Genomic DNA, 16,077 nt, shown 5'->3' on the forward strand with positions numbered 1-16,077 from the left:
CCGCTGGGGTACCGCACACACGCACCTCCTTCTCCCCTCCCTCTGCCCCCTCCCACATACATACACGCAGAGGAAGAGTAAGCTGGTCCTTTTTTGTGCATGTCACACCAGCCGCACTTGCCCTGACATAACATACGGGCGAAAATTGTGGTAGGGAGTGAGGAACAATTCGCCGGCGTTGATGGCACGCGAAGCGTCTTGGCCACCCTCGCCGAGATTTACAACACCCAAATCTTCGAGAGCCACACCGAAGACGTACGCCCCAAGGTCCGGCTCCGGTAATATCTCCATCCCCTCCGCCTCCGAAGGATAGGGAACAAGATACTGCAGCGCAGCCGGCATCGATTGCAGGCCCGACTCCATCAACGCCGCGTGCGCGCTTTTCGCCAGTCGATCCGCCACCCACTGCTCCTTGAGCGACAAGTTTTGCCGCTGCGGTACACGCACCTCTGGTAGAGCAGCGGCAGCAGAGGCAGAGGGAAAAGCTTCAGTCTCATCTGCCTGTCCTAGCCTCGACTGCGACATAGATGACTGCCCGACCGCCAGCCCTTCGTAGTAAATGGACGTGGCGAGATGTTCGATCTTGCGCAGTCGGCATCGCAGCAGCTCACACAAGAAAAACTGAATGCGCTGCATCTCCAAGCCCATGATGTCTGACGGACGGAAAGGCAAAAGCGAGCGCTCGGCTCCTTCACGCTTCTCCTCCGCCACCATCGCCTCCACCCGTTCCTGTGTTCGCTGAATTAAGTGGACGACGGTGCTGATGGTGGTCGCGGGGTAGGGCAGCACCTCGGGGCTGAAGCGTTCATTTGCGGTGGCTTCGATCAGCAGCTGAATCGCCGCCGACGACGCGCTTTGCGTTTTAGCCGCCGCTCCACCGCCCGATTCAGTTGGCTCCAACGGGAGACCGTCAACACCGAAGGTGGCGCTGATGCCACTCATAGAAGGTGCGCCTGAAGAGGCACCGCCGTCGCTGACCTGCGACAGGGGCCGCATCGGCGCACCGTCAGCGTGCAGGAGCGACTCATACTCTGCCGTGTCGTTAAGGTTCTCTTCGAAGAACATGGAAGTGCTTTTTCTATTCTGCTGTTTCTCGCAACGATGCGTGAATCGACTGGGCACGTGTGGGCAGCTGCACTCGCTGACAGGATGAGGGGAGGGAGGGAAGATGAAAGTGTGTGTAGGGCCTCCCCCACCTGCTCTCTTCTTCTGCGCAGCGCCGCAGCGTCTACTGGTGCGGCACGGAGCAAGGCAGCAGAGTTGAATTCTAACCGAAAACAATACACTGATATTAACCGGAAATGAGGGACCACGCGAAGAGAAGTGCGGACGATGAGGCGGCCGTGGCGTGAGGTGAAGCGGAAGCCGTCACGCTACAGTTGCAACGAGGCACGATGCAAGCAGCACACATACAAAACGGATTGGAAAAGAGAACTTTGTTGTTCTCGCCTCCAAGGTGTCATTCTACCACAAGCACGTCAGTGAATATATGCATACGACTACAGCCCAACGACCTCTGCGGCGCAACAGCTAAATCCTGCTCAGCCAGAACGAGCGCTCTGCGAAAGACAGGCACATAAGGGGTCCACTGTGCTTGTGGGGAAAGGATGGTGGATGAAAGCTGTGGAGGTGGCAGAGCAAAAGCAAGGAGAGCAAAGAGGGATAATGAGCGTGCGCCAGTGCGCACGTATGTGAGCGTGGAGGGTTTACAGGCATGCGTGTCTGGCACCAGCCAAACGAAAGAAAAAGCTTACAGCGGTGCCTCTACAAGGAGGGGGGTCCGTGTAAAGAGAGGACGAGAGCGAAATGGAGAGAAGGCTGGCCTTTCTCGTAGGAAGAGCAGCAACACTGCGTGACACCGTCCCCGAAAACTTTCTCCTCTCCCCGTTCCGCGGCACACGAGAACAGAAACGACACGTGAGAGAGTTGTCAGCTCTGCCTGTTCGCTCCTGAGCGTGAGGTGATTCACTTTCTTATGGTCTCTGCCATGGCTGGCTTCCCTTTTGTTTTTCTTTCGCCTTGCCATGTGTGTACGCGCTGGTGCGCAGTTTTCGGTGACTTTCCGTTTCGGGGGCTCTCGAGCTGCATTCGGATCCCCCCGCCTCCTCCCCAGACGGACGTGCGCCGCCGCCTTCTTCAGTCCAATTCGCACTCGCCGTTTGCACACGAAGGCAAGATACGGAAAATGAGCGTGGAAGAGAGGGAGCCATCGTGGAGAGGCCGTGACGTCGACAGCAGAACCAAGCTCCTTGTCCCTGCCGAAGAGCGAGGAGAGCAACGTCCGCGCAGAAGCGCACGGCGCATATCGAGGGAGGCGGCGCATGAAGCCGGCACTGCAACGCCTAAGGCCGTTCTGTGCAGTTATGCAGCATTCTTCCAGAGTTATCTGTGAGAGACACGCATGCGCACGCACTAGCGCAGCCTTCCAGAGGCACAAGCGCAGCGTCACGCACTTTTTCGGCCATCAGTCGCTTCGTTGTCTACCCACCCCACCTCCCCTCGCCGCCTCTGCTCGCTCGGGTCAGTGAAGCATGCATGGTGTGGCATGACTCGGCATAAAGGCTGTGATGGAGAAAAGGAAACAAAGCTGGAAGCACCACACCGAGCATGCGCCCTCCTGTGCACGTGTGAGACTTTTTCCTCCTCTCGCGACTCACGGCAAACACGGGCGTAATGGCGTGGGCGATGATAAGGCGACGGTGATTGTACATATTCACACGCCCCACCCACCACCCCGGTGACACGTACATCGAAGATGCAGCGGTCAACGAAAGCGGCGGCAAGGGGCACAGCGAAAGGCATGAAGCTAGGCAGAAACAATACAAGGAAGAAACGATGAAAGCACAAATTCACGCTCATGCACGGTGAAAAAGATATGCAAATGAAGAAGCCCCCACAGCCAGACGCACGTCGTCGAGCTGGTGCAGGCGCGTCCGCTTGCTTAAATGTGACAGTTTTGCCGTGAGTGTGCAACACTCCTCCTGGAGAGGGTCACAGAAATCCCAGGCGACGGCGGTGTCAGCAACGGCCATACGTAGGATATGGGAAACAAAGAAAGAAGTGAAAAAAGGCGCATGAGGCAGAAAAGCGGTTGAGCTAGAGGTGCACCGTAGCACCTGTGAGGTGGCGGGTCAAGGCTGATAGAGCGTCGATACCTAATAGCGAACCTCAGTGGGGAAGGCATGGGAGGAATGAAAAGTCCGCTAACGCAGGGCACATCGGAGCAGAGGAAGAGGAGGACCAGAACACAACGCGTGACGGCACAAAACAAAGCGTGTGAGGCGTTAGATGAAACGAGGGGGAGAAAGGCGAAGACTTCAGAAACAAATTTGGAGCAACTGGCCAGCCGTGCCTGTGCCAACGCGCAAAATCGACGTTCCCTTGCCTTGCCTCCTCCTCGCAGCCTCGACGATATCAGCCGTGACACGCCTGTGTGTGTGTGTGTGTGTGTACGTGTACGTGTGTATGTGTAATGTTTTTTTTTCTTTTTTCATCTTCTCTGCCACATACACGCGCGGAGACGAGCGAGTCAGCGATAGAGAGAGAAACAGAGATAGGCGAAACGGAAAATGAAAGAGGGCGCAAAGGGGTGTTCAAACGAGAGCGCGCGTCACCTGCCGGCACTGCACCGGCATCTTGCCAACGCACCGCACGCACGAGGAAGTGAATATCCTCAACGAGAAAAAAGTTAGGATGAGGGAGAGTGAAGAATGAGAGACGAGCGAGGAGACAAGGTGGCTGGTGTGATAGTTTCGAAAGGGTGAGGCACATACATGTACACATCGATGGATGCGACTCGCAACATCGCTCAGCCGGCTCGCACACATACACACATAACGCTTGGAGGCGCGCGCAGGTGTGTGCGTAGTAGTACACATACCGTATCAATACCAAGGTGAATTCGAACAGAGAAAAAGAGGAGGGCGTGCGAAGGGGACTTCCTCAAAAGAGCGTCGCCACTGAATCAGAGCTGGCCAGCGTGTCCCTCAACGATCATCCGCCTCCCTCTCTCCCCTCCCTGGTCTGCATGTCGAGCAACGTGCCGCGGCTCGCATTCAAGCCTCTTGCCCTTCAACACCATATCGTCAAGGTGCTTCTGCATCTCCTCGCGCAGCCCCGTCGCGAGCGAGCGTGCATCTTCCTCGTCAGGGTTGTAGTCGTACTTGCCGATGTACACGTACACATCCGCCGGGTAACCCGGCAAGCCCTTCAAGGACGGCGGCCATACCTCGTGGTTGCCGTAGCTGACGCAGTAATACAAGGGCATCTGGTGCGCCAGGATCGTTTTGAAGCTGCCGAGTCGGAAGTCCTTGAGCACCTCCGGTGTGCGGTTCACCATGCCCTCCGGGTAGAAGCAAAGGCTCTTACCCTTCTTCACCCAGTTCTCGACGTCGGCGGCGACGGCAGCCTGCTTGTCCTTGTCGACCGAAAAGGAGGCGCTGCTCTCATCCGAGAAGTACACCGGGAAGTACGCGGCGCACCGCAGCGCGTACCCAAACAGCGGAAGGTTCAGAAGCGAGCTCTTCAAGAAGGTGCGGCCGTTCCACAAGACCGAGTACGGAATGACAGACATGGAAAAGAAGGGGTCAAACAGGCTGCAGTGACACGAGCAGATGGCGCCTCGCTGCATGACGCTGTAGGGTAGCGATCCGGGCATCTGTACGGTGTGCACGTGTGGCACGTTTGCAGAAAAATACACCTTGAAGACGACGTGCTTGCAGAAGCGCGAGAGGGCCTGAGCAGTGGAGGCGGGAATGATGTTCAGCGTGTAGGCAAAAAAGGAGATGATGCGGCAGGCAATGTGAGTCACAATGACGGCGATGGCTAGGTGCAATGAGAACCAAACACGCATCAGCAGCACAGAAAGCATGCGCTGGTGCAGCAGCCACAGAAAGCACCCGTAGAGGGGCATGAAGACGGTCCACAGCAGCGGCAGCATCGCATGAATCTGCCTACGTGTGTATGTAGATGGATACGGGGGTGCATATGTATGATTACGATGGAGAGGGAAGGTGCGACGGGCACGGAGGTGCAGCACCAAGAAGCATGGGCTAATGAGAAGCGGGGAGCCGGCCGTTGGCAAGTGTCAACTGCTGAGCACCGAGAGAGAATGTGTGTGTGTACGTGTAACGTGGAAGTGTCCGAATAAGGAAGAGGATGTGGTGAGATGCGGACAAAAAAGCTTACATAATACGAGCGGGGTGTCTGTGTCCGCGATGCTTGAGTGAGAATGAGAGGTGGTGTGGAGGAAAATGGCACGTGCGTGTACTCCAGTCGAAACGTTTAGGTATAAGGAATAGAACCCAGAGCAATACATGCATGTATCAACATGGGCGCTTCAGTTTGAGTTGCCTGCAAGAGAGGATTGCCACGCGGCAACGCACATGTGTGGCGGTCCAGCAGACATGCAGAAGGTGAATAGCAACAAGAGCGGAGAGCATAGAGGGGGAGGGGGTAAAGAGAGGAGATAGCGCGAGCGAGAAACCGGCACACAAGCGCGCGCGCACCAGCAAGGAGAGAGACACATCGACGGGCACGCTTCCATACGACCTATTGGCACGAGACGTCAAAAAACGCGACGCCTCTGCCCCTTCTCCTCCGCGCCGGGTCCTTTGCGGCTTCGAAGCAACCCGTTTCCGTGAAATGTGCACGCCTGAGCCCAAGAGAACGAAAAGAGAGAGGAAGGAGCTGTTTGTGGTTGCTGCGCGTGCGCTCTCTCCATCTCCTGCTGCCCTCTCCTCAAAGACATTGTCAGTGCCACGCAGTGGATGCTGATGATTTTGATAACGCTACAACGACAAAAGCAGGAGGTGATGATGCGTTGCGCATTGGTCCAGTCTCACAAATCTAGCTAGGGCGTCATGTACGCCATTCTCTTCGCTCTCTTCCCAAACTCGCTGTCCGAAGCCCTCCTCTCCTGAGCTGTCATAAACCGTTCTCCGCCATAGCATAACGACAAGAAAAGCGAGTTAGGGGGGAGGAGGCCAAGAAAATAAGGAAGGAGAAAGACAAGTACTGCGAGCACGAATTGTGCTGGCGAGATGATCTCAATCCGTGTAAAAGATGATTATGAATGTAACATTGGAAGCCGAAAGGGCGCAACAAGACCTTCGCTAACGCAGCGCAATGAAGTGACAAGGCGAGGTGGAAGCGCCCCCTCCCCACTGGTAGAGGTGAGTGTGCAGTAGACGTCGTGGAGTGGCAAAGCAGAGAGAAGCCATTCGATGGAAGGCTCGTGTTCGCTCTTGACGGCAACGGCAGGCCCCCTCACTCTATCGCAGTCGCCAGTGCCTGCGCTTGTGTATGCTGGTGTGTGTGTGTGTGTGTGTGTGTGTGTGTGTGTGTGTGTCTGTTCCCCTTCACAGCTTTCCAGTTCGACGATCTCTGGCGGAGGGTGTGCACACGCGCCCCTTGCGGACAACCCGTGCCGAGCACCTGAGAGTGGGTGTGCGTATGTTTACATCTGTGTGAGCAAGCATCACCGAACAGCGTCTGCCTGCCCTGACGTATCGTCGTGAACGACTCACTTGGGTGTTCCCATCGTTGCCTCGAACACTTACTTGTCCTCGGTCTGCTATGTGCGCGCATGCACACTACGCCTAGGCTTTTGCGGTGGGCCGCTTCCACCAGGGTTTGTGCCCCCGCTTTTCCCGCAGCGCCAACATCTCGTCCATGTGCTTCTGCATCTCCTCGCGCAGCCCCGTCGCGAGTTCCAGTGCATCCACCTTGTCCGCGGGGTACTGGTACTTGCCGATGTACACGTACACATCCGCCGGGTAACCCGGCAAGCCCTTCAAGGACGGCGGCCATACCTCGTGGTTGCCGTAGCTGACGCAGTAATACAAGGGCATCTGGTGCGCCAGGATCGTTTTGAAGCTGCCGAGTCGGAAGTCCTTGAGCACCTCCGGTGTGCGGTTCACCATGCCCTCCGGGTAGAAGCAAAGGCTCTTACCCTTCTTCACCCAGTTCTCGACGTCGGCGGCGACGGCAGCCTGCTTGTCCTTGTGCACTGAGAACGAGTCGGCGTCCGTGGAGCTGAAGTAGACAGGGAAGTGGCCGCACATGACAATCACGGTGCCAAACAGGGGAAGCTTGCGCAGGCTTGCTTTGAAAAAGGTCTTCACCTTGTAGATGTAGCGGTACGGAACATACCACAAGAACAGAATCGTGTCAAAGAAACTCGAGTGGCACAAGCACATGTTATGCTGCTCCGTGATCGACGAAAACGACAGAGAGCCGGGCAAGTGCTCCACACGGATGTGCGGACTGTTGAAGCGCAGCCAGTACCCGAACGTGGTGGCGCACACACACCGCGTCAGCGACTGCGATGTTTCCGTGTCCAAGAGGTGTACCTTCTTCAGCAGGCTGAGCGCCACACCGCAAAGCCAGCTTATGATCACACACAGCACCAGGTGAAATGTATACCACGCCCGCATCACAATGAGAGGCACCTTACGCTCACGTAGCAGGCAAAGGAAACCGCCGTAGAGGGCGGCGAAGATAATCCACGAGAGGAGACTCATTCCCTCGTGCGGCAGTCGTGGAGGGCTAATCGCTCAGCAAGGAAATAAAAAAAAGGAAGGGAGACAATCTGAAAGGAGGGACGACCGCGGGAAAAGGCCGCGGAATGGAAGCGTTTGTAGAACACCAACAACAAAAAAATGGCACTGTCCTCCTTTCTTCGTTTCGTTTTGTATGTTGGTGTTGTAGGGAGGGAACGGGGGGGCGAGTGCGTTCGTGCAGAGGCGCCAACAAAGCGCCGTGGGGCCTGGGGCAAACGATATACGTTGACGAATGCGTGCGTGTGGAGGCGGCTCATGCGTGTGGGCGGGTGCGGAAGGGTGAAAAAGGGGGAGGAAGAGCGGCGGATAGAGAGGAGCAGCGATTTGGAGGAACCAGTGAAAGAGCGCGAGTACTATCAGGAGGAGGAGGAAGACGTCATGCGCAGATGCACAGACAAGGCGAGCGGGAGATGGAAAGCTAGGTCAACGGCAAGTGTGGGGGGGGGGAGGGGGGCGAACTCGCGCTATCTGCTCGTGTTTGCCTCATTCCTTTCTCCTCTTCAACTTTGCTTGCATTCATTTATATTCGTTTTTTGTCGTCTGTTTTTCCGCGGTAGCAGCCCGCACATGCACCCAAGCAGTTTCTGTTTCCTTTCATGTGTCCTACTTTATCGTGTGTGCCCGTCCCCTACGCAGCAAGGACAGCCCAGCGACGCTGCGTTGATTCAGTCCCATCTTCTGCCGCCTCCAATTACCCTCTCCCCATCATTCACACTCTGATAGGGATAGGGGCATCCGCAAAACGAGAAAACAAGGGGAGACACAAAAGGAAAAGGTAAAAGAAGGTGCGGGATCGACGCTGGGTGGAAGGACACCACCTAAGCGTGCAATCTGCATGCACGCTCGCTGACACCGTGGCCGCGCCGTATTCATCCCTGCGTTGTGGCATGCACGTCGGCTGGCGCGATTTCTCGACCTCGATCCTCCCGTTTCGCACACACACACACACATACATCCACCGTTGGCCCTCAGGGTAGCACCACCTCCTCAATGGGAAGCTTATGCTGCTTCATAGACTCGTCATATGGCAGATCGCCCATCCAGGAAAACGCATGCTTAGGCGTGCTGCAGAAGCACAGAGAAGGAGGCTGGAAGACGCGCGCGCGTGGCAGGCAATATCGACAACAAGAACAAACAGTGATGATGCAACGTGAATGCACATATTCACCCGCGACCATGCACACGTGCCCATACACAAAGGCAAGCCCTTTCGCCTTCGCAGGAAGAAAATTATCAAAAAGACACCATAATACACTTTATTTTCTTCAAGGTGCTCACCATCTCTGGCGTACAAGAGTGAAACCCCACTCAGCTCACCTCAGGGCCTGTCACAGGCCCCATCCGCGTGGGGCGAGGCAGCGCTAGACACACGTGTTACAGCAATGCGCCGACTCCGTCATCCCAGCACCGCCCCTACGCAAAACTCTACTCGCCCCCCCTCCCCGCATCGCAGGTCGCCTCACAGCAGCTACCCTTGTGCTGGTCGCCACCCAGTGCATCTCCTCGCGGTCCCGCACTCCGGCGCCCCACACCAGTGGGGCAGTGCGAGGCCCGGGGGTGGGATACGTACGAGTCGCGCTGACACTTCGCCCATCACATGGATGGCAGAAGCGTGCGCACCGTCGCTGGCCTCTCCAGCGCAACAATGTCCACAGCCTGACCGCCGGCATCCGTAGCGGCAAACCACTCTGGCCTCCCCCTCACGTCGTAGGCACTTGGCCCTGTCACCACCAGAGGTGGCTCGGCATTGGCAGGGGATAGGGAGAGGCTGCTTGGCTTCCCCACGCAGAGTGGGGGGTGTACTGGACCCTGCGGTACCGCGCACAGAGGGGTGTGTCCTCCCGTCATCAGCAAATGCCCTAGGATACCAGAGAGAAAAGAGGAGCACGATGAGGAAAACAGAGACACACGTGGCAAGAGAGAAAGGAGGGGGTAAACCGCAACGGCAGCCAAGCAAATCAGAACACACGTACACACACATAAACAGAGAGAGGCCATCTGGATAGGGGAAGGGCAAAGAGCGAAACAAGTGACGACCGGGGCGAGCACAGAAAAAGGGAGGGAGGTAAGAATGCCCTAAATAGGGAAAGGGGAGAAGAGAGCAATCAAAATCAAAAAGAAAAACAGATGAGAACAGAAATAATAATAAAGAAAGGAGGGGAGAAGGCCAACAAAAGAGGGGAGAGGCGACGCCCAGACACATTACACCATCAACCTGAAAATATATACTATCTCCCTCGCTCTCTCTCTATAGATATGGAAAGAAAAGACGCTGAAAGGAACCCGTGTGTGGGTGTGTGTATGCGTGTGCCTTAGCGAGCAGCACAGGAGGGGAGAGTAGGGTAGGGGAAGGGGCGGCAGAGTAAACTAAAAGGGGCTTGAGAAAGGAGAAAAAGAAAAGAGGGGCACACTCAACAAGCGTGAAGCACGCACACGCACACGCGAAAAGAAAAAGAGACGCAAAATGATAGAGTCATACGAATGATGAGCGACAGAGACAAAAGGGAAGGGAAGGGAAGCACATCCACGACAGTGCGAGAGGCTAAGAAAGCAACGAGAGTAGAGGTATGAAGAGCGATGATGCGACGCGACGGATGCATCCCACACGCACAAACACACACGTGTACATCCTACATATGCGCTCAGAGAGCAGCACCTGAATCCTCTCGGTAAAAAGAAGAGTCAGTACCAGGAGAGCAAAATAATCAGAGCGCACGAGAGCCAGCAGACCAGACGAGGTGGAAAAAGAAGGGCGGAGAAAATCATACAGATGAGCTCACTTGTGGAAAAGAACACTGAAAACAAGGCACACACAGGCGCGCCCACGGTGGTGAAGAAGACACGCGTGCAGATGATGGCGGTGGCCACCGCTGTGTGATGGTGATCGAGATCGAGGGTAGGCGAGCACTGACCGAGTGTAGAAAGGGAAGGCCATGCGTGCGAGAGAGCGAAGAGACACGTGCAGGAAGTGGAATGAGGAGACGACAAGGGACAAGATGGAAAAAGAAGTGGCGCGGGTGCAACCGAAGAGAGCCGCAACGTGACAGGAGATCAAACGAAGAAAAAAAATGACAAAACGGAAGCATCTGTAGGCACGAATGGAATCGGCGGCGTCTGGGAATATTCGCTTCAACTGTCCATACGTTCTGGCTGCCGCACTAGCTAACTCTCTTCCTCCTGCTCCACATGCGCGGGCGTTGCACGCGCTTTCCTCCGACTGCAACACTCCTCCATGTCCCTAAGAAATTGCGCATTCTTCTGTAATCTCCTGCAATGCAGCCACACACACACAAGCACACCCACCACATGCATACACAGAGACAAGTACACAATCGACCTCCGCACGCTGCACCAACTACGGGCAGCAGCAGCAGCAGCGCACATCATCGCCGTAAAGAGAGCGAAAAAGAAGAACCGAGCAAATAAAATGTATCGATATGGTTGTACAACAGAGGCAGCCTAATCCATTGAAACAGTGAGAGGCGTTGGCACGCAGACAAACGGAAAAATAACCGATAGATGGCTTACAAGGGAACATGACAAGCAGGCAAAGAAAAAAGACGCACAGACGAGAGAGGGGTGAGGGGGGATGCAAGAGGGTTCACAACGAGCAGCCGATGCAGCAGCACCGCACACAAGGGCAAAGGAGAGAAAAAGAGGAGGTAAGTGGGAGCACGAGTCACAAGGACTGTAGACGCCCTTTTTTGTCTTCTTGTGTATAACTAAGTGCATATGTGTGTTCTTCTGCTCTCTGCTATATGCGCAGCGTAGCACCTCCAACAGCGTCCTCCCCTCTCTAGGGCAAGAATCAAAAGGGAGAGCGTTTGTGTGTGTGTGTGTGTGACAAGAGACAGAAAAGACAAGAACAAAAAAAAATAGACGCCAGTGAACGGAATCGTCTGTGCTCCCGCGTGTGCGTGAGATGCAAAGGCAGTAATGCTGGCAAGAAAAAGGTGCGTGAGGGCGAATAGATGGCCGAGACAAGAAGGCCATATATAGGCGAGAGTTAGAGAAGCGCATCCGGGTACGAGAGAGACGGGGGAGGGGGAGGGGGTAGGGAAAAGAAACGAAGGCGAGAGACGGAGGTGAAAGACGAGAGCAGCGACACATCGTTAGCAGCGAGAGGCGCACGCATAGAAATCAAAGAGGGAAGGGGGTGCGGCGAAGGATGAGGAAGCGGTGGTGCAGAGAAGGATTTTTTTCGTTGACCTCTTCAGCACGCGATCACTCGCTCCCACGCCCACACGCCCACACGAGCACAAGAACAAATAAACGCCGATCCGTAATCGGTTTAAAGCTCATTAGAGGAAAACAAACAAAGAGCTCCACCACACCACGCCAACCAAAGGAAAAAGAGACAAATACAGAATCCAACGAAGGAAAGACATAGCGCACATACAAAACGAGGAAGGAAATCACTGTCAGCCGCTCCAGTAGTCGACGGCTGCCGTCAAGCGAGAAAAAGGAACGCAGCGGGTGATTAAGGGGCAGAGAGAGGGGGAGTGTAACAGGTGAATGAGCCGCCAGGTGACCTTCAGCACAAAGACAAGGTGCCGGTGGGTACTTACAACCCCTCCCTTGACATCCACAGAAACTCAGACACACACGCACATACAAACCGTGCCGCACTATCATTCATATGGATGCTCTCCCTCCTCGATGTGCATGCGCGGGCCACAAACGTGTGGGTGCACGTTTGTGCTTCCGAATATGCCGATAAGTAGATCCCGGTGCACGACCTCGTCGCAGGAGCCATCGAGCGGTGCACATTGAAGGAAAGGGGTGAGAGCAAAATGAGAAGGGGTTTGGGTGAAATAGCCGGTACAGCGGCGTGCGCCGACAGCCGTGGAGGAACGAAAAAAAGAAAAAATGAAGCAGGGACACTGGTTAATAGATAAGCTGAAAAACGAAAATGAGGGGGGGGATAGAGGCAAAGAAAAAGAGCAGCGTCGCCCTTGCCTTCATAGGCTCAGCTACTCCTTTCTGTTTTTCCTCTTCGGTTGTAAAACTGAATATGCGCAGGACGGCAGTGAGGCAGCAAAAATCAAACTTAACCCAATGGAGAAACAAGAACACACACACACGAGAACAGACGAAACAGACATATCGTGAGGAGTACACACGCACTTAAAAAAAAAGCATTACGTCTTACCTACGTGCACGCAGCACTCGTGCAAGCGAGCGAGGGGGGGGGCCCACGCTGTATTAGTGAAACTTAGGAGGGTGGAAAGGTTTAGAGACCCTCTTCCCGTGGATATATGCGTGTCGTCGTGTCTTGTCAGCGGTGGATGACTCTCCCCCCGCCCGCAGAGTCACAGGATCACAAGAAGGTAGGATCAGAAGGAGCTTTGTCAGCACAGCGCTATCCACAGACATGCACACACACACACACACGCAGCCTTTGGGCCGGCAGTCTCATGAGCGAATGAGATGCTCACACAGACACGAAAAAGCGGCCCAGTTTACTGAGAGGCGAAGACAGGGAGATCAGAGGAAGACATTCAACGCACGACAAGTTGTGCAGACATGAAAAATATAGCAGAGGAATAAGGTACAAGGTCGATTCGACTGAGGGAGCGAAACGAAAAAAAAAGAGAAAAAAAACAACGGAGAAATCCATGAGTGAGAAGAACCACACATGTTCACAAGAAGGCTCCACGGGTGATGGGCGCGGCACACAGGCGTATATGGAGAGAGGCAGACAAGAAAGCAAAGGAGCGGAAGAGACGAAAAACAAAATTACAAGGCAGGGAAGGAGATACCCTCGCAAAGGTCACCGAGGGAGGGGAGGGGAGGGACAACACAAAACGAAAGAAGAAGAGCAGCGCTCCAAAAAGCAAACGTGCCTAAACACCGACACAAAATAACTCACACGCACACGCACACACACACACACAAGAAAAAGAGCAGCTGCTTTAGTCCTTCTCTTCCCTTGCAAGATCTCTCCCTCCTCGTAATTGACACGGCGTTGTGCTCTTGTGCTATTGTCCTCCTGTTTTGTCACCTCGACTTCTTGCCCATCATTGTGATGCTTGGTTCACCTATGCAGAAGCGCGCGTATGTATGTGTGGTGTGTGTATGAGGGGTGGTGGAGGGGTGTCTTTGCATGGCGGAAGAAAGAAGACCTTCCTGTCACACAGCGTAGCCACCAAGAAAGAAAAGGCCGGGTGCCTGGAAGAGAGGTGAAGGGCTCCCGTCACGCAGCAGCGCAAAGGACATGTGAACGTTTTGACTTAAGTGGTGGTTCTAGTGGCATATGACTGTGCGGAAAACACCCAACGACCCAAGAATAAAGCAAAGGAGGGATCCTAGAGAGCGGGGGAGAAAACAGAAGAAAAACGAAAATAGTGGCAGGCATCGTAGCAAAGAGCTGCGCTTGCATTAGCTAAGCGGCTGCACGCCAGTGGAGCAAAAAAGGGAACTTAGAAAGGAGGTGATTGTCAGCCAAAGCTGCAGCGTCAGTCTTGTATTCGAAATGTGACGCGAAAATGTTCAAGTCGACAGCCGCGCACTTTCTTCCTTGCTGGCACCTTTTATAAAGAACCCGCCTCTTTACTGCTTCTCTCAGAGTCGGATCCAGCTACCCGTCCCTTGCTCGTCCAAACGTGGTTTCCCTCAGCTGTTCTGCGCCCTCTCGCGCACTGACGGATGCCAGTTTATGACAACCACGAACGAGTGCACGTCCTTTCCTGTATCTAAAGAACACGCACACGCCTCTTGTTATCGCGACAACAAAACAAAAAGGAAACAGCAACAACAAAAAAAAGAAACTGTGAAGAAGTGAAGCAATCACGAATTCAGTCATTTTTTTTACCTCTTACCACCAGCGTGTCCATCTCTCTCTCTGCCGTACAACATGAGTGAAATTCCACTCAACCCGCCCCACGGCCTGCCGCAGGCCCCATCGTGTGGTGCAATGCAGCGGTAGACACTCGCGTTACAGGAATGCAGACCCAGTCATCCCTGCAACGAATACTATTCGCCCTGCACCGAAGATCGCCGCACAGTAGCTCCCATCATGCAGATCGTCACCTGGTGCATCCTCCGCGCGGTCGCGCAGGCTACCTCCGCCATCAGGCAGTGAGGCCCGCGTGAGATACGCTCCCGTCATGCGGGCACGTCGCCTATCATGTGAGTAGTACAAGCGTGGTCACTGTCGCGGGTGGCTCCGACGCAAAGTCGCCCAGGACCACAAAGGCGACATTAGCAGCGATGCATCGCCCTAATCTCCCCCCCCACGTCGCAGGTACATGGTCCTGCCACCACCGGAAGTGGTTATGCATTGACCGGGATAGGGGGGCTGCTTGGCTTCCCCACACAGAGTGGGTACTGGACCCTGATACCACGCTGAGGTGTCCCCCCGCCATCAGGGGGTTGGTCATGTAGAGGAGAACGACAAACGAGCAACCCATCATCGAGTACAAGAAATGGAAACCGACGAAAAAGAGACGAGAGTGCTGCAGTGCGTGAGGAGACAGCCGTACACGGAGAAGAAAGTGATATTCTGCTTATGGAGTGGTGTCATTCTGGTACGTACATCGTGATGTAAACTAGAAGACAGCAAAACAGCGATTAACGATCAAAGCACTCAGGTGCCTCTCTGCGTGCGCTGCCTTGCCTGTGTCTATGAGAGAGTGGGTGGATGAAGGGGCCAGTAGGTGCTTGTTGAGAGGGTGCGCACGCCAAAGAAAACGTTGGGCGGCGTAGCGGACGACGGATGGGCGGTTGGCAGCATAGGCGTCGCATCGTGGAGAAAGATAGCGTGCTTCGAGGTGGGATGGAGGGGGAAGCTGTACATCTTCCCCTCTTCCCTCTCTCACCCTTCTTCGCCCCTCTGCAGCCCCTCGACGTCCGGCACTGCCACACTAAAGAAAAGAAGGCGATCTGCAGCGAAGCAGTAGGAAGGCACAAACAAAAAAAGGGAAAGAGGCGGTGTCGACAAGAACAAAGAAAGAGGGCGCAAGGTGAGGCACAAAAAGAAACAGCCCAAAACGCACACACACACACAAGGCGGACCATGTGGCGGACAGAGAGCGGCAATAATGCCAGCAGAGCGAGCAGCACAGATGCACACACGCACACGTAACAAAAAACATGCACCATAACCCTGACAGGGGGCGGAGGAGATACAGCGCAGCAAAATCACCATGTGGAACCAACGGTAACGGTATCGAAAGAAAAAGAGGGAGGAGAAAGGTCAAAGAAAACGGTGACGAATCCGCGGAATGCACGGTGAAAGAGGGAAGTGGGAGAGTGGCAGAAGAGGAATGCGGAAGAAAAGTAAAAAGAAGCGAAAAAAGATCTTGTTGGCGTAGGGGAAGGGAGGAAGAGAAGGAGGGAGAGAGGTGAACAAGAGTGTACGACGACATGGCATACAAAGCAGAGAGGAGGGAGTAGGAGAAGGGGGGAAGGGTTGGCAAGGGCTTCCCCCTCCCCTTCCACTCCTCCCCTGAGGCGAGCATGAAACATAGTTCAACGAGAAACCAAAAGAGGATGTGACGCAGCGCGAGGCAGT

The 16,077-nt window shown here is 54.8% G+C and overlaps 3 protein-coding genes across 3 annotated transcripts; all 3 read right to left on the reverse strand.

Annotated features, from left to right (window-relative positions):
* Window positions 1-102: 102 nt before the first annotated feature.
* LINJ_29_2370 (conserved hypothetical protein) lies at window positions 103-1,065 on the reverse strand (the record flags this gene model as incomplete). Its single annotated transcript, XM_001466722.1, has 1 exon — window positions 103-1,065. One exon carries the CDS (start codon window positions 1,063-1,065, stop codon window positions 103-105), a length of 963 nt encoding a protein of 320 aa, XP_001466759.1.
* Window positions 1,066-3,964: 2,899 nt separating this feature from the next.
* Window positions 3,965-4,939, reverse strand: LINJ_29_2380 (hypothetical protein, unknown function; the record flags this gene model as incomplete). The annotated part of the gene is made up of 1 exon (XM_001466723.1): window positions 3,965-4,939. One exon carries the CDS (start codon window positions 4,937-4,939, stop codon window positions 3,965-3,967), a length of 975 nt encoding a protein of 324 aa, XP_001466760.1.
* Window positions 4,940-6,599: 1,660 nt separating this feature from the next.
* Window positions 6,600-7,523, reverse strand: LINJ_29_2390 (conserved hypothetical protein; the record flags this gene model as incomplete). Its single annotated transcript, XM_001466724.1, has 1 exon — window positions 6,600-7,523. The coding sequence occupies one exon, from the start codon at window positions 7,521-7,523 to the stop codon at window positions 6,600-6,602; it is 924 nt and encodes a 307-aa protein (XP_001466761.1).
* Between the last annotated feature and the right edge of the window lie 8,554 nt (window positions 7,524-16,077).

The sequence above is a fragment of the Leishmania infantum genome, chromosome 29 (assembly GCF_000002875.2).
Source record: "Leishmania infantum JPCM5 genome chromosome 29".
NCBI lineage: Eukaryota > Euglenozoa > Kinetoplastea > Trypanosomatida > Trypanosomatidae > Leishmania > Leishmania infantum.